Below are 20,753 nucleotides of genomic sequence, written 5' to 3'. Positions count from 1 at the left end.
ATTTCTTATTATTGAAAGCAGGGGAACACAAAAAAGGAAATTTTCTTTAAGGCATGAGTGGGTGCCATTACAATGTCAAATCATACGCGATTGACAATTATAGCATTATTTCGGTGTGCTTGGACCAGGCAGATAGCTCGTGGCACAATGTTCGAGGTAAATGTAGCACGATAACGCCAAAGCTTAAGCCTGTTCTACCCTTCGTTTGGGAATAGAGACATTTTGACCTTTTTGCAGGTTTATCAGAACCAACTAACTGATGCCCTATCAATTATTTAATCATTATTTTTTTGAATGCCACGACTCTGTATTGCTCTTGCATAAGGAATAGGACACGTCGAGCAATACTATGAAATGCGACTCCTTCTTGGACTAAAACTGTGTGTACGTCTCTATGTGTCGTTCCTCTGTAGGAATGGTGTACGACTACTATTTCCTGAAGCAGGGAAATGGCCAGTGGAACGTGTGGACCGATTCCATCCAAGCGGACCAGCTGGTCATCCCGCCTGGGGCCAAGGTGAATCATTCCTTATTCCCCAGGCCCAAGGGTCAGCAACAAAAATAACAAAGAAGAGACATCTTAACTTAAAGCTTTGGTGACTGCAAGAATTCATATTCTTGGGTCTTTTGGTGAAGTCACGTAGATAGGTTCAAAGAAAATAGCAAAAAATAACAAAAAACTACAACGTTTCGATCGCAACACAAGCGTTCGTCACGAAGTAGTCCTTGGAAGTAGTCCTTGGAAGTAGTTCTTGGAAGTAGTCCTTGGAAGTAATCCTTCAAAGCAGTCCTTCGAGAGCCGCATGCTGCTCCTGAGCCGCAGGTCGCCGACCCCAGGTAACGCCTCAAAAGGAAATTATTCAATTTCCTCGACATATGCTGCTCCTATTTTTAGATCTGAATGTGAGACAAGTGGATGGAAGTGGTTAGCTGGGGTATATCTTCCATATATGCACTTCATAACATGGGTGTCTTACATTGCAGTGAGTTGTATGTACGTATGTTGGACTTCTTCACACCGTACGTAGCCAACCGTGCATGGTAATCGGTTACTGGAATGAATGTCTCTTATGCTCTGTCATTGGAGTTGTTTGACCATTCTTCACCACTCTGGTCAATGCAGATTGGTGAAGTGGTGGTCCCAGAACAAATTCATATATGATTTGACGTTAGCCGTGACCGGGAATCAAACTCATGTTTCCAGTTTCAGAACGGACCCCCGACAAGCACCGCAAGTAACAACTTTCCTCCTTATGACATTGAGTACCCAACTCTGTCCCAACAGGAAATCTCACCCAGTCACACGTGCAACGTGCATAAGCATATACGCGTACGTTCACATTCAGGCTGACACACGCACTGTTGTGAGGGGGTGGCTAAAGACCCGGCCCACCCTGATGTGTCCCTCACATTGTGCCACGCACATTGCAACCGCCCAACAAAAACCCCACGCAGCTATTACCAGGCCCTTTCCCCCCGTCCCCGCATGAACGAGCTCTCTCCGGGTTAACACCACCACCCATCACCGTGCCAGGTGTCGGACCTCATCATCCCCACGATGGAGACGGCGAGGCAGACCTACTTCCTGAAGACGTACGTGGAGCACGGCGTCGCCTCGCTCTTCGTGGGCCCCACGGGCACGGGAAAGTCGGCCATCGCCGGCAGCTACCTCCTGAGCCTGCCCAAGGAAAGCTACATCCCCACGGTGGTGAACTTCTCGGCGCGCACCTCGGCCGCGCAGACGCAAGACATCGTCATGGCCAAGCTGGACCGCCGCCGGAAGGGCATCTTCGGGCCGCCTATCGGCAAGAGGGCCGTGCTGTTTGTCGGTGAGCCACGCCCGCGCCCCGCGCAGGGCCGAGGTACCTCTTTGCTTTTTGAATAGGAGGCGCGACACACGAGTGGTGCTTTCAAGGAGCGGGTGCAATGGTGGTATTCGAGTGTCTCTGTAAGAAAAAGAGTGTTGATTTCCATTGGTCGGTCTAAGCCGGTGGTCTTCATTGCAAGGCCCGCAGGCCCACTGGCGGTCCCTGGTGGCCTTTAATGCGGCCCCTGTCGTGCAGCCCCTGACAATACACGAATGTGAAAACACCCCATCGTGCTGTCAAATCCAATATGGCGGTCCTCACACTGCTGTTAAACCCAATATGGCGGTCCTCACACTGAAAGTGGCCCTCCTCTGAAAATTAGCGAAGAACACTGGTCTAAGCCATTCATTGAGATACTGCCTCGCCACAATGGGTTATGCACATATTTACGTTGAACTTCTTTCGCACAGTTATGCAGCCAACCGTGCTCAGTGGAGGTGCGGGGGAAGGACAACAAACTAAACACAAAAAGCAGTTATGAAGAAATTGATTTTCAATCTAGATTTAAAAGGGCACAGCTCCAGTGTCAGTTTGGTGATGTCACGTGGAGCAGTGATCACGATAGGACCCCAACGCTGTCGAGAAGTTGCTTCTCCCGTGCGTCAGTATCGACAGGCGTCATCGCTTGCCTGCATTGACCCCACCGCCCCCGCACCACCCCCTGGGTTTCTTTTCTGCGCAGACGACCTCAACATGCCGGCCAAGGAGGTGTACGGGGCGCAGCCTCCCATCGAGCTGCTGCGCCAGTGGATCGACCACGGCCACTGGTACGACAAGAAGGACACGTCGCGCCTCGATATCGTCGATGTGCTCTTCGTCTCGGCCATGGGACCCCCGGGCGGAGGACGGAACGACATCACAGGTAAAGTTCCGGCTCAGGGCCCACGCCCACATGGAGGTGGGGTGTGAGGGGGCATTGGTCAGGCTCAGCACCAAGTATCTCGAGTGCGGTTTGATGGTGACCAATGTAAGTTCATTTTGTTTTACTGTCGTGGCAATTATTTGCTGTGCTTGTGTTTACGCAGACAATCCTCGCCGAGTGTTGAGACCCATTTCAGGAGGGGTCCTGGCCAAGTTCAGAATCAGGAGAATATTTATTTAGACTGGAGGACTCTGGGTCAGAAAGTAACAAAAAACAAACAATACAAAAACTAGTCAAGTTGTCGCAGGAGGGGGGCCGATGCGGCCTTGTGTAATCTCAATCGAGAAAATTGCAGGTAATTTTAAATCCTTGAGATGTTTTGGCAAATACAAGTTACATTTTGTTGGGGGAGGGGGGTTTAGTTTTGGAAGGAAACCAGGGAATTTTGACGAACCCATTCACATCAGGGGGAAAATATACAAACTGCATGCAGAAAGGTGCCTGAGTCGGGAATCAAACCCAGGCCCCCGTGAGGCACTACAATAGTTCCTTCCACTGTCACCCGCAAAGGTTGACAGCTGAAATTTTATTGAAAGAGTTCTTTACTTAGTAAAATCCACGGGCAAAGCAGAGTGAAGAAAAATTAAAGGGAAGCATTATTTTATAAGTGTCAAAGCAACCAAAAGTAAAAAAGCCTATATATTAAAATTACATGTAAAGAACAACAACTCATTTATAAATAATGACTCGTACTTTTTTGTTCATGAACAACATTCGTGTCGTATTTACTTTTTAAAAGGTAAAGATACAGGGCAGTTTATATAAGATTCTTCAAATTACTTCATTGAATCACATTTTTTTTCAGGTTCATTAAAAACTAAAACAGCCCTGGGACCACCCGCATTGTTAATCGCATGAGATCCCCTCAACCAACATGGTGGCGAGATGTTAACTACCTCGCCTGGTATGCAAGAGGTCATAGGTTCGACCCCGACTCTGACGCCTGCTGTATATTTGGAGTTTGCGTGTTCTCCCCATGGTCGCCTGCATTTTCCTCCGTGTCGTCCGGTTTTTCCCTCAACATTTAGAATCAACGTGCGGTTAGAGTAATTGGCTGCTATACATTTCCACGTGATAACCCACTGCGTTGAGCTATAATCTGTGGAAAGGTCGCTTCTGAAAGAGAGCTATATAGATCAGTGGGCCTTACCTGGTAATATGAAAAGTAGTGTAGTTTAAACTGTAACATGCACAGCTCTTTACTCTCTCATCTGTCGGCCACTGTCCCCTCTCCTCCTCCCTCCCCTACCCACCCCTCTAATGTCCATTAACTAAAAGAATGCCCAATCCTGTAGCATTACGATAGACTCTGCAATTAAGGACGCATACGGGCAGTTTGTTTCTTGTTGGAAGTGTACCATGCATCGGGAAATGCGAATAAAAAACACAATACATAATACAGAATTTCGATTTAAAGCTTTCGTGACTGCAGGGATTCATCTTCTTGGTTCTTTCGGTAAAGTCACGTAGAAGGGAAGTAATAAAATAATAAAAATAAAACATAATAAAACAATTCTCACGACGTTTCGGCCACAACGCAAGCAGCCGTCCTCAGGTGAAAACCAGGTCCGTCGAGGCGACAGAGTCTGAATGAAACAGCACACGAGCTTGGAGCATATATATAATATATACTGGTTTTCACCTGAGGACGGCTGCTTGCGTTGTGGCCGAAACGTCGTGAGAATTGTTTTATTATGTTTTATTTTTATTATTTTATTACTTCCCTTCTACGTGACTTTACCGAAAGAACCAAGAAGATAATACAGAATGTTTTACTGGCAATGGGAGTAGATGGTTGTGTAAGTTTCGGTGATTGTCTCTTGGACAAAATAAGAACATTATTTAGAGTCAGAGAGCTTGAACCCTTCTGCGCATCGCAGGTATAGTTGATAGAAAAGCAGCTCGAAGACGATAATGGTTGTTATCAGTATCATTTAAAGCATTCTGAAAGCAATACAAAGGTTGATATTGGAGCAGATTGACCAGAATTAAGTATATTGAGTTTTCAAAGCATGAGGGTTTTGAAAGCGATGCAGGAGCTTAGCAATGAGATGAATGGGTCTGTTTAATGAAACCTTTTGTAGTGTGAAGATACCGATTATAATTATCAGAAGATATCAAGTCAGCACGATGGATGTTTCCATCATTCACACACACACACGTGCCTTCCACACACATGCATGCGTGGTTGACTCAGCCTCAAATGAGTACCTGGTGCATTGTGTAAACATCGCCACTCGAGAGACAAGGCAACTCGTGATGCTGGTCACCGACCCCTTCCAGTGCCATGTCGGCCTTCGTAGGTGCTACTCCCTAACAGCACTTGTCCCAACAGTCTGTTAAGTCTATACGGATGATCTTTGTGTATTCTGGAAGGCTATCTGGAATTACAGGAATGCTTTAACGCACCATATTGTATGCGTGTAAACATAATGATCGTGCCAAGTGAAGAGATACAGCATCATCATCATCCACTGTATGAACTGATGAATGAAAGCCACCCCTTCCATTGCTGTCCCTATGAACATGGTTCTTCTTTCAGTAAATCCATCAATGTATTCGACATGACATAGATGTTCACAGAAAACCACCCATCTTTTATTTGGCAGTGGGGTGGGGAAGGTCAAGCTTGTGATGTTAAGCCAGTTACTTTTTTTTTACACACGAGGGGATAACAACTCAAGGTCATCGTAGGTCGGTCACCAACTCACCTGCAGTCGCCTTGCCGCCTTTCAGGTGGATGTTTCACACACACAATTGATGTTTGTGTGATCCACCAACCCTACCTCCAATGGTCATTATGACATTTAGCTATGGTTTGTTTTGTCATGCAGTAAAAAACAATTGTATTGAGAAACACTAAGATATGCACTGTGCAGTTTCTGAAGTCCAAATGTTTGTTTAACACGTAAGCTTTCGATCAATATTATCCATAATAAAGATTTTCTTTTTGGGTAAGATAGCGTAAATATAAATGTGTCGTTAAACCCGCCACCACCCAACAGCCAATTAGTAAGGTTTGTCAAGAAATTCATAATCAACGTTTTTGGGTTTAGATCGCGTTTATTTATAAATGTGTCGTAACCCTCCACCACCCGACACGGGCAATCAGTAAAAATGTGTCACGTTGACAAAGACAAATAGTTCACTGCTTTAGCCCACCGGTGTGTTGAAGCCACAACATTTACAATTTGAGTACGACGTTTCGCTGGTAATTGCAACCAGCATCATCGGGCAATTGGCGAATTGCCAAAAACGTTGATTATGAATAACATTGGTCGCGAAAGCCTACGTGTTTGTCAAGAAAACTAAATTCTCCAACACATCCGTGCGCTGCTTGTTTTGTTTACGTGGCAAACCTTACAAATGAGCTGTGTAGAGTGGTGACGGGTTTAACGGCACATTGATTATGTTGAAGTTGTGTGCAAAACTACTATTGGCCAAGACTAATTATTACAGGAATGCTTTAACGCACCATCTATGGAAATTGGAAGAAATAAAAATAATTTTGACCGTTCGGATAGCTACCGACTTAGTGCTGCATGGAAACGAATCATCAAATAATACATTGTTTAAATGCATTGCCTATACAGGCAATGCATTGGTATGGCTATTTTAATATACACAATGGACAGGAAGATGAGCTCAAAGGTCTCGCATAATGCGCATGCATAATGTACGTTTCCTCAGTAACCCCCCCCCCCCCCGTCACTTTGCGCAAGAGCGCAGAAGTGTGGTCACCACATCTACGCCTCTATATAAGGAACGAAACAGGTGGACTTCTCCACAAATCTGGCTGTCGCCTGATGAAGCTAGTTGTAATTACTGGCGAAACGTTGTACTCACACCGGTGTGCTGTACTAGTGACGAATTGGCACGTTCTGTTTACGTGACAACTCTTACTAGTTGGCTGTGTCGGGTGGTGGCGGGTTTTAACGGCACATTTATATATTTACGCGATTTAACCTAAAAAAACCCTCTATTATGGACACATTCATATTTACACTATCTAACCCCAAAAAAACCTTGATTGTGTTCAAATGTTTGTTTTCAGGGCATGTTTTCCTGAGTTACTGCAGCTCATGTGGCTGCATTGGCAGAATACATCTTTACCCGTGGTTAATATATATATTTTTTATTACCCACCTTTAGGGCGCTTCACCCGTCACCTCAATATTCTCTCCATCGATTCGTTTGACGATGAGACCATGACGAAAATATTCAACTCCATTGTCGACTGGCACTTCGGAAAGGGGTTCGAAGGATCTTTTCTCAGGTGGGTGCCACGGACTCCGTTGCACATCAGTGAGAGGCCCAATCGTTGTTTTTCAAATAGCATGAGCTTGATTAGACTCGTGATATTAAATTGTTTTAGGAGCATTTGTTCCATGGGCCACATCGTCCGGATGAGATTCATTTCTCATTCCCACAACCACTTCGCGGTGGCCCGGCCCAATTTCATGATTCGGGAAAGTGGACCTGGTCCAGATTCCCCAATTCTCACAGTAGCAGCATTACCGGGGCCAGCCAACACAGGGCCTTGTTACGCCACTTCTCCACTGGGCCAGCTTGGACTTAGCCATCATGGAAACAGCCTTGGAGAAAGAAAAACAAGCCAAGTTGTTTTCCTCATTAAATGCTGCTGGGAAGCAAATCGTCTGGAAAGCCTATTGACTTAATACTTTGTGAAACAAGCTTTCCCTGTGTATTGACTGTTATGCCAATTTCATGCTCGACAGCTGCGAAAACATAATCTCTTAAATGCTAGTTGCCATGGTTACCTACCAGATTACGTACAGAAGCTCCAAATACCACAATTTTGGCTTGATTGCCATGCTGCGAACACATTTGCAGTGCATAAAGGTATCCCACATAGCGTGGATATGAAGCCTATTGAAGCGACTTCAGAAATATATTCCCGTGGTTCTGCCACGCAATGTACCGCTCACCGTGAGAGCTCCAGACGGACGTTTCTTCGTTTCGTGATAACGACACTCGACAGCACGGCTGGAGCGTAATAGCGGATAAGCGCATTGTGCTTTGTCAAGCCTGCCTGTTTGCATTTGCAGACTGGGGAGGATGATGGTGCAAGCCACCATGGGGGTTTACAAGGCCGCGGTGGAGAACTTCCTCCCGACCCCGTCCAAGTCCCACTACGTGTTCAACCTGCGCGATTTCGCGCGGGTCATCCGCGGGGTGCTCCTCTGCCCGCACACACACCTGCAGGTGACTCAGAGTTAGAATGTTTAGTTATACTGGAGGAATCCGTTTAACACGTACGTAGGATTTTGTGACCACAATCAGAATTCGATCACAGCTGTCCTGTGATAGAATTCTGAGCGCAGTTCACCGAGATGGTCATGGTGCATTTATTCATAATCAAGTATTTTTTTTGGGTTAGATCGCATAAATATAAATGTCTTCAACCCCGCCACCACCCAACACAACCAATTTGCAGGGTTAGTCACGTAAACAAAACTTGCCAATTAGTTACTACTTTAGCACACCGGTGTGTTGGGGAGTAAACCCACAACATTTACAATTCGAGTTAACGTTTCGCTCGTGAATACAACCAGCTTCATCAGGTGATTAGCCAGAATTGTGAGCTCGTTTTAATCACCAGCAAACTGATAGGAGTGCAATGTATAGAAAATCTAAGCAACTCACTTTCAAAATAAACTTTTTGTTTTACCAGGTAAAGCCCACTGAGCTATTAGATTATTTTTCAGAATCGATCTGGCCACAAATGATAACTCAACAAAGTTACTCACTATGTGGAAATTGAAAGCAGCCAAATACAGCAGCACTGAGTCGGCTCAATTCACTCCGCGTTGACGAAATGACCTGGCAAGCGTTTGTTCGACAGGCCTAGTTCTGATGAAGAGACCCAGAGGGCAGGGTCGACCAAGGTCCACATTTTGCTTGCTTTGATAACATTACTGTGGATAACCAATAAGGCTGATATGGAATTTAAAAAAAGTATGTATGTTTCGCACCGTACGTAGCCAACCATGCTAATGTGTACAGAGAAAGAATAGCATTCCGTTTATCTTCTTGGTTCTTTCGGTAAAGTCACGTAGAAGGAAAATAATAAAATAATAAAAATATAACATAAAATAATTCTCATGACGTTTCGGCTACAACGCAAACAGCCGTCCTCAGGTGAAGAATGAAACACAACCAAGCTTGGAGCGTATATTTAAGCTGGGTTGGAGGTGGAAGAAGAGCGCCTTGACAAAATTATTTGCATATCAAGAGGAATTTAGCATATTTAAGGAAAATGCATAGGAGGTGAGCGGGGGGGTTTCAAAGTCATATTATGCCCATGCATTATGCAGGATTGGCAGCATCAAAGGGAGGGGGTAGGGGGTAGCATTAACAAAGGGAGGGATTGTTAATAGTATGTAGAAGCAACGAAACATAGTCAATGGGAGAGCGGTGGTAGGAGACCCACAGCGGAGCAAATAATCCATTCTCTTAGAGTTGCAGCATTTCATTCCGTTTATCTTAATTTGCAGGTTTTCACAGCGAATCTGATTCATAATAACTTTTTTGGTTGAGGCCACGTAATGATCTGGCCAAAAATTTTAGACAGTTTAAATTGTTTGGCTATGTGAGGTGGTGGATGGTTACACGATACAAATCTGGCCAGATCACTACGTAGCATAGCTTTACCCAAAAATCTATCATGAATTGATTCTGCTTATATCTGCTCGTTACAGGGTGAAAAATAAACCGTGTATTGTTTACTTCAGTGGGGAAAAAAATCTAATTGTCAGCTTAAGAAGTCATTGCAGTCACATGGGATGACGTGGCTCAGCTGGCTGAAGACTAGAATAAAATAAAATAAATGAAAACTAAATGAAATCACGACGTTTCGGGCACAACACAAGCGTCCTTCTTCAGGTGGGGACAACGTAGCGAAAGCTCAACCACTTAAGTGTGTCTAAGAGATGGCTGTGATGAGGAATTATATAGTCGTGGGGGATGGAGGGAGGGGGGGGCCATGGTGTGTGGGGTGGGCTGTGGACTGGGAGGCATCGATGTGAGGAACGGGGAAGGCGTTGGGAGGCAACGCATGGAGCTCAAACTGAAGCTTTGTGATGCAGGGGGCGGAAGTAGATAAGAAAGCGAAGATTAAGTAGCAAGATGAACACTAACGTGTGGTAATGGTGATGGTAGTGTGTGAAGCTGGGGAATGGTAGTGTGTGAAGCTGATTTTTTACCTACGTGACTTTACGAAAGCTTCAAATGTAGAATGAAGACTAGAAGTTGCGACGAAGCTCTGTTGCCCGCTTCGCGGCACGGGGAAGCTCCGAGCTCTTAACCCCTTCCCATTGCGATGACGTACATGTATGTCATCGGTTTTGCTTCAGATTGCTTTCCGACGACGTCTGTGTGCGTCATCAGAACAAAATCAGAAGTAAAAGGCCATGCGGGGAAGGTGTGTGGTACAGTTTGGCGCCAGCGATCGTAGAGTGCGGCCGTGTCGCTAGGTTCTCTGCGGTGAGCACAATGTCTATAAAAGCAGCGGCGCTACGCCTCTCTAAATAAAATTAACACCGAGCTGCTTTCAGCGCTCCGAGATTCGGCAGTGAACAGGGGGACCCACCCTGCGACTTGCATACGTCCCGGAACGGGAAAGGGCTGAACTCCGAGGAACACGGCGTGGGCTCATGACCTATCGGCGTGTGTGTCGCAGGATGGCGAGAGGTTGGTGCGCCTCTGGATCCACGAGGTTTACCGCGTCTTCTACGACCGTCTCATCGACGGCGGCGATCGTGCCACGTTCTTCGACGTCGTCCGCGAGACCACGTCCAGCTACTTCAAGCAGAGCGTGGACAAGGTGCTGAGCCACCTGACGCCGACGGGCAAGCTGGCCGACGAGCACGTGCGAGGCCTCTTCTTCGGCGACTACGCTCAGCCGGACGCAGACCCGCGGCCCTACCAGGAGATCGCCGACCTCAAGAAGCTCACATCCCTCATGGAGCACTACCTGGAGGTGCGCTGGGGGGGGGGGAGGGGGGGCAGCGATCCTGATCGGTTGTGACGTGTCGTTACTCCTGCATAGGTTTCCGTGGGTAAGTTGCGTCAGTCATGGGGAAGATAGAGTTGGTTGACCGTACTTCACCACGCTGGTCGGTACAAGTTGGTGAAAGGAGCACATTTTGGCTCGCCTCTCGCTGCGTACCTGACTGGTATGGGTGCCCCTATGCAATACGGCCGCTGAGATTTTGAAGGCTCCAAGGCAGTGCCGCATTGCAGAACCATGTGCATATGGGGCAGCCCTTTGTCAATCCACTGCAGGTTGAGAGCTGCGGCACAATATTTACTCACAATCGGAAGATCACAATGTATGTATGTATAACATGGGTCCTTTTTTGCTAGTATCACAGTATGAAAAATAAGAAGAGGTTTTACCATTTCTGGCAATAAAACAGGTGTTAAGATGTTCAAATACTTAACATGTTGCGAGGAAACAAGTCTGCATTAACCACATGTACTTGTGGTGAACATGCAAACAAAACATGCTCTGATAATAAAATATGCATTGTCTTTGAAACTGATTGGACTACGCCAGAGACAGGAGCCTTCTTTATGGCCTAGTCTCACCAGTGTCCGACCAGAGAACGCACAAAGCCAATGCAGGTGTCAGTGCATTTATAGCTTGGGCGGAGAAGCGATAACATAATACCTATTTTATTGCCAGAAAGGGTTAAACCTATTCTTATTTTTCATTTGTATGTATGTTGAACTTATTTTGCACCATACGTAGCCGACCATGCTAATCGGAGGTGCGGGGGAAGGACAACAAGCTGAAATGAATGATTATAATCTAAACTGTGCTAAGTTTGCTCACTTAAACAAATGCTGCTGGATAATATTGGTCTGGAATCGACAATTGGCTTACGACCAAAACATTTTTGCTTTCATAGAGACACAGAATGGAGATGTGTGTTGTATAGGCTATGCAGTATTCCCTCGCTATTCGCGAGAGGTACGTACCGGAGATGCTCATGAAATTTCGTGGATAATGATATTGGCCTATGGAAACATATCTTTTTAATGAATTTCCTTAAATAAATACAAAGTTATAAATATATGAAAATGACCATAATAATGCAAAAATATAAATGGGTTCTAATAAACATAAAATAAATCAATATTAACACATTCAATAATTGTTTATGAATGAACTCACCTTCATCTCATCGCTTTATCTCTCATGACTTTATCTCATCACTTTCTTTCTGTCTCTCTCGATATAGTCTTCGTGTAGAGTCCCAGATTCTATACTCAGCAGTTCCACTGCTGGATTATTTTTTTCCCGCCTGAGGACGACCGCTTGTGTTGCGATCGAAACGTCGTATTCTATTATTATTATTCTTTTTTCTACCTACGTGACTTTACCGAAAGAACCAAAGAGTATGGTTTCCAGCAGTCACAAAAGCTTCAAATCAAGATTCCCAGATTCTATTTGCGGATAGCCAGACTCGCGGACAGCAAGTTTCGCAAACAGCGACGGAACACCCGATCAACAGACATGCTCAACAACAGCAGCAACGCACACTGCTGGGTTTGTCCATCACACATACTCACAGCCCGTCTGGCGCCCACTCTCCCCCGCCCCGCCGCAGGAGTACAACAACGTGAGCAAGGCGCCCATGCCGCTCGTCCTGTTCAAGTTCGCCATCGAGCACGTGTCGCGCGTGTCGCGCGTGCTCGCCCAGGACGGCGGCCACGCACTGCTCGTTGGCATCGGGGGCAGCGGGCGACGGAGCGTGGCGCGCCTCGCCGCCTTCATGGCCGGCCAGGATCTCTTCCAGATCGAGTTAACGCGCGGGTACGGCGCCGCCGAATGGAGGGAGGACCTGAAGCGCGTCACGCGCAAGGCGGGCGTCGACGGCAAGGCCACCGTCTTCCTCTTCAGGTGCAGCGACGGCATGGAGTCAAGGGGGGGCCGGAGGTGGCGGGGTTGTGTGGTGGTGGTGGAGGAGTGGTGGGGTGGTGGGGTGGCAGGGCTATGTATATTTGGAGTTTGGATGTCCTCCCCGGGGTCACGTGGATTTTCTTCTCCAGGTCCTCCGGTTTTTCCGTCCACATTTGGAAACATGCGTATTTAGATTAATTAACTGCTAAAAATGTCCAAATGATAAGCCACTTTGTTGAGCTATCATTTGTGGCCAGGTCTCTTTTGAAAAATAAGTTCACACCTCAGTGGGCTTTGCCTGGTAGGATGGGGATGGTTTGGTGTTGTATTTGTTTGTGTTTGGGTGATTTGTTTACCTATTTTGTACTTTGCACTCCTATCGTGTTGTTGTGTAGTGTTTGTTGTAACGTTCTTATCCGCCCAGACTGGGCATCTGTCAAAAAGAGCTTCATAGCTCATCGGATTCATCCAGTATAAATACATGTCCTGATGTTGGTGGTGGTGTGGCAGTGCAGTTAAGTGGTGGCAGGGAGCCATGATGGTGGCATGGAAGTGTTATCTGGTGTTGATGTCCGTGGTGGTGGTGGGGCGGTGGGGTTATGTGGTGGCAAGGAACGGGGGTGGTGGGGTGGCGGTGGGGCTGCGGTTACATCTTGGCGCTGCGGCGCTGAATGAGAGGGGTGGTTAGGATAGTGATTGGGCAGGAGCAGCTGAGTGTATATATGTTTTACCTCGGCCAGGGGTCAAACGTTATACATCTATACCATACTGCCCAGTTTATTCTAGTCAGCACGAGCCCTTGCTTGACTTTGCGAGATAGAAGTAATTCAAGTAAGCGCTGAAACCGACACACAAACCGACACAGATAGACATACTGACACACACACACACAAAGACCGACACACACACACATAGACCAACACACACAAAGAGATCAACACACACAAAGAGATCAACACACACACAAATCGACACACACACACCGACACACACTCACACAGACTGTCCGTCGCTCGCTCGCGTTCCGCAGCGACACGCAGATCAAGGACGAGGGCTTCGTGGAGGACGTGAACATGCTGCTCAACGCGGGCGACGTGCCCAACATGCTCGCGGCGGACGAGCGCGCCGAGATCGTGGAGCGCATGCAGGCAGTGGCGCGGCTCGAGGGACGCAAGGTGGATGCGACGCCGCTCGCCATGTACAATTACTTCGTCGAGCGCGTGCGCGCCAACCTGCACATCGTGCTGGGTAAGCGGCCCACCTCGCTCTTTCCAAAGCCAGATGGTCTGGCTTTCGAGGCACCACGGTAGCGAGATGTTAACGACCTCGCCCGGTATACAGGAGGTCGTGGGCTCCATCCCGACCCTGACACCTACTGAGTTTGCATGTTCTCTCTCCACGTGGTCATGTAGATTTTTTCTCTCCCCATTTTGAAACGCGCGTTTTGAGTATTTGGCTGCAATCAATTTCCACATCGTATGCCACTTTGTCAAGCTATAATTTGTGGCCTGGTCATTTCTAAAAAAATAGCTACATAGCCCAGTGGGCCGATGGATTCTAACCGTGAACCTCTGCATTAGGCGTCGAACGTGCTTCCGCAAGGTCAAGTCACTACCCTCTGATTCCCATCTAGAAAGCCCCTTGACTGCAACAAAGAAAAAGATCCCCCCTTTAGCCTCAACAGGCTGTTGGGGCAAGTGTTGTGAGCGAGCACCTAGGAAGGACAAACATGGTAAACAAGGAGGAGGGTGGCCAGCACCACACCCGGCCAGCATTGTTTCCCCAGTGCTGATGTTTACACACCACAACTGGTACTCATTTAAGGTTGAGTCGACCCCAGGGGAGGCCCAGAACCAGGTCAGATATTCGTCACCAATGTCGTGAGTGTGAATCGAACTAGAGTCGTCGGACTAGCCATGACATAATGCTCCCCACTTTAATAAAAATGTATGTGAAAAAAGAAATCTATTCATTGACTAAATTTTTTTTTCACTGACAAGCATTGCTTCCAGAGGCAGCTTTCCATCCCGTTACCAAATTAATTCTCACCAATTTCAATGTGCAATGCTACACTGCACGGGATTAGGATCTCCAAAATTTGAGAACTAATTTACAATGTAATCTCGGCACATTGTGCCTTTAAATTGTGCGGCTGTAGCAAAACGCAACGCAATTTATTGTGTCTTGATTGAATGTTGTGTTACTGCCCAACATGTAAAAATAAGCGATTACTTATAGTTAACAGTCCTGCGTCAGTGCACTGCTGGACAAAGGCCTCCCCTTGACATACGACTGATTTGTGTGACCTATACATCACCCCACTAGGCAGTGCATGTTGGCGAATGGGAAGCCTAGAATTTGGCGGGGTTTTCAATTTGGCTCCCCGGGTGTCGAGCGCAGCGCACCCACCACCGGGCCAACCACTACCTCCAGCCTACCCTGGCTGATGCCACGCCAAACATTTCCAAGAAGTGGGGCTATCTCAGTGGCCCTTTTTCCCAAACGAGAGAAGCAGCGCTGCCTCATTGCGTACGACGCGGCGACAGCTGCATAACCCTACGAGCCGAGATGTCGAACCGGGGCAACGCGCGCGCTCGGGTCACGCTCTCGTCACTGCTCCCCCCCACAGCGATGAGCCCGATCGGCGACGCCTTCCGGAACCGGCTGCGCATGTTCCCGTCGCTCATCAACTGCTGCACCATCGACTGGTTCCAGGCGTGGCCCGCGGACGCCCTGGAGATGGTGGCCCACAAGTTCCTGCGGGACGTGGAGTTGGAGGACGGCGTGCGCAAAGAGTGAAGTCCCTGCATCATTCATTCATACGCCGTGTTCATCTTGTGTGTATATTGTGTATATATTGTGTATATATGTGTAAAAAGGAACACAGAGGCTCAGCACACGGGGAAAGGGCTCTCTTTGTTGACATGTCCAGCTCCCAGTCTCGGCCGCCATCTTGTCCTGCTTCCCCCTCCTCTCTCTCCCCCTTGCCCCTGCTCTCAACTGATCCGTGCTTGCCTCCCCTCCTCCCTCTCACATGTTCCCACCCCCTGTCCATGTAAAAGCTCTGCTGTTTTATGATGTTTTGCTCAGGGTGCTTTATAACAACCCTTACATATGTGTCTGCCAGTCTTCCCAGTCAGGTAACCCATAACACCTGGGTCCGTGCCATGACCTCCTGTTCGCGAGTCAATGGACCCTTGACATTGCCTCAAAGTGCACTTAGCCTGGCGCCAGCGCCGTGGTGACACATCACTGCCACTTAGTGGCGAATTGCGGTTGTTGCTGTTATATATGTGTAGTTAGTCATTCAGATACACTATTTAGGAGGCAACAACGTCTATTCTACACTTTATGCAACACCATTACACAGGGACTAAATACACCTATTCTCACGCTTGTTACGCATAGGACCATAATACACCTTTTTCTCTCGCATACGGGATAACTTTAATCGGGTCAGAGCAGCCAATGTGCTGCCTGACCCACGATAAGGAAGACGGGGACTAAGACGAAGACGTAGCACTTGGGTTCTACTTCACCTGCGGACAGCCTCGATCACAGATTGGGGCTTCCATTTTATCTCTCTCGGCGTGGCCTGGCTCCACCCTCAGCCACGCCTACTTCTGGAATATTCCCGACGGTTCCAGACCTAACTGCACCTGTTCCCTCTCTGGCTCCGCCCTTAACCATGCCCCCTTCGGGAACTCTCCAGACATTCTCAGCTACTCTTCCCGTGTCCCCTCGTTCACCTTTGGCCCACATTCCTCACCCCGGCCCATCACGTGCTTAACCTGGTGCCGGGGTGACTCGTCTTTACATGCCCCCTACCGCCAGCCGCTCCCACCACACTCCCCCAGTGGCCGATTCCGTGGCGATTACCTGCGGCGCTCGCGGAGGCTGTTATCCCCTACTCTGTCGGTAGAACTCATCTGACTATCTTCTACAAGCACCCAGTACCATGCCCCTAGTGGCCCATTGTATGGTACTGCACGGTGTATTAGCCTCTGCCCATTTCTACGGCACTCAGCGCTTCGCGCCGTAGTGATCCATTTAACATCACTACATATGTATACCTGGGTGGGGCAGGTCGCGTTAACCATAGGGGATGTAGAGTTGGTTGACCGTACTTCACCACGCTGGTCGGTGCAGGTTGGTGGAGCACATTTTGTCTCGCCTCTCGCTGCGTACCTGACTGGTATGGGTGCCTCTATCCAGTATGGCTGCTCAGACTTTGAAGCCTCTCCAGCTTATACACCAAGTCGAGGTGGTGCCGCATTGCAATTCACTGCAGGTAGAAGCCTGGGGCACAGTATTGACTCTCAATCGGAAGGTCACAATGCTTGTATGTATGTCATACCTGTCAACCCATACGATTTACCCGTATTCTTGTACAGGGAAATAGAGTTTTCAGTTCCATAAGGTCTGCAGCCGTTTCAATATGGGCACATTTTAGTTTTGTCTATTTGTTTGTGTTTCTCCCTTGTGATGGGACTTTGTAGGATGAACGTTGAGATTTATAAGGGCACGGGGTGACCAATAAAGCCTGAATTAATCTGTAATAAGGTAGGCACTGATCAGGGGTTGACAGGTATGGTATGTTGAACTTATTTCGCACTGTACGCAACCAACCGTGCTCATCGAGCTCATACCTCCAGGGTCTGCAAAACTAATACTTTTGTAGGAAGTTAGCTACTAGTCACCATCATAATAACGTGGACGTTGTACCAATGGCTAAGGACCACTGTAGGAGCTTAGCACTGGCTAATGCTGGTTTGTATATGGGAAACTGTAGACTTGTCAAACGAGACAGACACGATCAGCAATACTGTGGCCGGAATCAAACTCTTTTTTCGGCAATTGTAGAGTTATTGTGCAGAATGCAGCATCACTGCTCGATCTGTACTCCTGCCCTCGTGTGTGGGTCAAACACGAGTTATTGGTTGACAATAACATTGGGAAAATGGCCATGTCCTCTTTTTGAATTCGATGCATTGTGTCAAAAAAGCACTTATATCGTGAAAATTGCAGTGATAAATTATTTTGATGGCATCTTCTCTGTGACCTTAATCTAGTGTCCATCATCTGGAAATCCAATTGTCATTGACGTCAGGGTTTTCGTTTTTGCACGCCAGAAAACTAAACGGATTATTGTCTATGAAAGAATGCATTGAACAATGCTGAAATGTATATAGATTCGGGCTGTACATACTTTTTTCCACTGTTTTCATGGCAAATATTATAATTTCATGGAGCATGCTATCGGGAGGTTAATCTATGTATTCCATGAAGTCTGGATCGAACAAAAATCAGAAGTAATTATGCCTAGATACTACCATGAGCACGGTTGGCTGCATACGATGCGAAAGAAGTTCAACATACATCCTTTCAAGATATGAATCCGTAAATGTTCAACCTTTATTCACAGCCTATATTTCCCATGGGATCATGAGGATTAACTCTGACTGGCTGTGTTGCATTAATTTAATTTACTGTCATCCACAACCACCTGTTGTGGATGACGATCGACGGACGGTGCGCTGGGAAGAATCTCCGATCTCGTCCCCCGCCACGGCAGCCCTCGCTGACCCTGCCGCCCTCTCCCGTGCGCCAGGGTCGTGTGGATGTGCAAGTACTTCCACGAGAGCGTGTCGCAGCTGTCGGAGAGGTACTTCTCAGTGATGCGGCGGCACAACTACGTTACGCCCACGTCCTACCTGGAGCTCATCCTCACCTTCAAGGCGCTGCTCAACTCCAAGCGGCAGGAGGTGTCCCTCATGCGCAACCGCTACGTTGTGGGCCTCGACAAGCTGCAGTTCGCCGCATCGCAGGTCCGACTCCCGCTGTAAATTACTAATGTCCACGCGACGGCGATGATGAGCCACTTCGTTGAGCTATCGTTGGCGGCCATGTCACTTATGGAAAAAGAAGCTAATGACCCAGTGGGCCTTACCTGGTAAAATGACAAAAAATAGTTTAGTTGAGTTTGTTATTAACCTCCTCATAGCTGTTAATGTGGCTTGAGCAAGATACATTGCTAGAGGGATGCTGGCCGATTGTCAAAATAACAGAGTGGCAACCAAGGAGTGGAACGTGTCCGAGAGCAGATCGGTCAAGGAGATGGAGTGATTAATTAATTGTATGTGCAAGCGCTGAGTGCATTATCCACTGCTAGATGAAGGCATCTCCATTCCATTGCCATTTTTCATGGCCCTGCAATGGCACAATCCATCTCATCCCTGCAAATAAACAGATTTCATCGCTCCATGTCCGTGCGGACATCATCCCGGGTGCTTTCAATACATCGCAGGATCATGACAGTTGGCAGCAGCTTGCAGAAGTCCTTCATCCAGCAGTGGATCGATCACAGCTGTTGACGCTGACGAATCTATCGGTGCTCGCGCACAGGTGTCGGTGATGCAGAAGGAGCTGACTGATCTGCAGCCAGAGCTCATCAAGACCTCGGCTGAGACCGAGAAGATGATGGTGAAGATTGAGCAGGACACGGTGGAGGTGGACGCCAAGAAGGAGCTGGTGGCGGCCGACGAGGCCGTGGCAAATGAGGCGGCGGCCGCGGCGAAGGCCATCAAGGTGAGGCACGGGTGGGACCACAGGGCTTCATATGAAATATTTCATGAAATATTCAATCAGCTGTTAAATTAAGTACGCCCCAGCATCCGGCCGAGAGGTTCTGCGGCAGTATTTTATTTTCATAGCGGTCGCTGAGCACAGGTGTCAAAAGCTAAATACGCCCAGTGGCCAGCAACAAACAGCACTATTGGTAAAGAGATCCATAATAAAAGATTTATAGGTTAGATTGCGTAAATATAAATGTATCGTTAACCCACCACCACCCGACACAGCAAATTAGTAAGGTGTGTCATGTAAACAAAACATGCCAATTAGTGCTTCAGCCCATCGGTGTGTTGGAGAGTAAACCCACAGCATTGGAAATTTGAGTACCACGTTCCGCTCGTGATTACAACCAGCATCATTGGGTCTTAAATATAGTGATGGTGATGTCAACACTGTGAGTCTATCAGGTGCAAAGACCATAGGGGGGTTAAAATCTAGTCATATAAATTACAATAGATTTTGTGAATCTGAGAATATGCATAACAGAGGTCGTACAAATTGTGCTCGACTTGCGTTCGGGTTGTATGTTCGATCGGTCGATCATTGTCCCTCCCGAGGCGATGAGTTGCGAGCGACTCTGTCATAAGTCAACAGGCGTTGTGATTGTTCTGAATGAGACTTGACGTGATAATGGCTCGCTCGTATCTATCCTGACATCTCAATCGAAGGATTTATGAATGATCACAAAGAGGCAGTGTTTTAAAGACATCTCAAGCAAGGAGGAAGGTCAACTAAGGAGGTGCAAAGTTTCCCGTTGACCTATTTGGGCATGAATTGTATCTTGCTAATCTCCCCACTATGGTGAGATCTTAAATTTGTGGTTCGCCACTGCGGGGCACACAACGCTTGACTGCCGAATAAAACGCACCACGAAAAGTTTTCCGCGAGTTCCCAGCGTGGCGTGGGGGGTCACCTTTGCAGGACGAGTGCGAGAGCGACCTGGCGGAGGCCATGCCGGCACTGGAGTCCGCCCTGGCCGCCCTGAACACGCTCAAGCCGGCCGACATCACCGTCGTGAAGGCCATGCAGAACCCGCCGGGCCCCGTCAAGCTCGTCATGGAGAGCATCTGTGTCATGAAGAACATCAAGGCGGAGCGCAAGCCTGACCCCAGCGGCTCCGGTGAGGGCCGACCGTAGCCTCGGTGCCGTCGGGAGGCCGTGGTTTGGTCGTGTAGGACATCTTTTTTCGCTTTTTTTAATTTGTTTTTACTAAAAAATACCTCATCGCGCGGCTTGCATAACCGGGTGTCACAATTCACTGAGGATAGTCCCGATGCAACTGGACCATATAAAGGAGGGGAGGTAAAAAAAAATTCCACTTGCACATCTAAGCTGCGCTAGGGCTGTTCCGAGCCAGTGCAGCACAGGTCAGGAGGCGCGGGTTGCTTTTCCACTGCAC

The 20,753-nt window shown here is 47.8% G+C and overlaps 1 protein-coding gene across 1 annotated transcript in view; it reads left to right on the top strand.

Annotated features, from left to right (window-relative positions):
* DNAH3 (dynein axonemal heavy chain 3) overlaps positions 1–20,753 on the top strand; it is a 122,131-nt gene that overhangs the window by 70,061 nt on the left and 31,317 nt on the right. The window contains exons 42-53 of the mRNA XM_061556151.1: positions 414–517; positions 1,535–1,829; positions 2,551–2,730; positions 6,943–7,066; positions 7,860–8,016; positions 10,493–10,792; positions 12,429–12,721; positions 13,752–13,969; positions 15,351–15,516; positions 18,333–18,549; positions 19,127–19,309; positions 20,276–20,474. Coding sequence (XP_061412135.1) covers positions 414–517; positions 1,535–1,829; positions 2,551–2,730; positions 6,943–7,066; positions 7,860–8,016; positions 10,493–10,792; positions 12,429–12,721; positions 13,752–13,969; positions 15,351–15,516; positions 18,333–18,549; positions 19,127–19,309; positions 20,276–20,474 — 2,436 coding nt within the window. The remainder of the gene's footprint in view (positions 1–413; positions 518–1,534; positions 1,830–2,550; positions 2,731–6,942; positions 7,067–7,859; positions 8,017–10,492; positions 10,793–12,428; positions 12,722–13,751; positions 13,970–15,350; positions 15,517–18,332; positions 18,550–19,126; positions 19,310–20,275; positions 20,475–20,753) is intronic.

The sequence above is a fragment of the Lethenteron reissneri genome, chromosome 3 (genome assembly GCF_015708825.2).
Source record: "Lethenteron reissneri isolate LAM-NWPU_2019-01 chromosome 3, ASM1570882v1, whole genome shotgun sequence".
Classification (NCBI taxonomy): domain Eukaryota; kingdom Metazoa; phylum Chordata; class Hyperoartia; order Petromyzontiformes; family Petromyzontidae; genus Lethenteron; species Lethenteron reissneri.
This window is presented reverse-complemented; position numbering and strand designations above follow the sequence as displayed.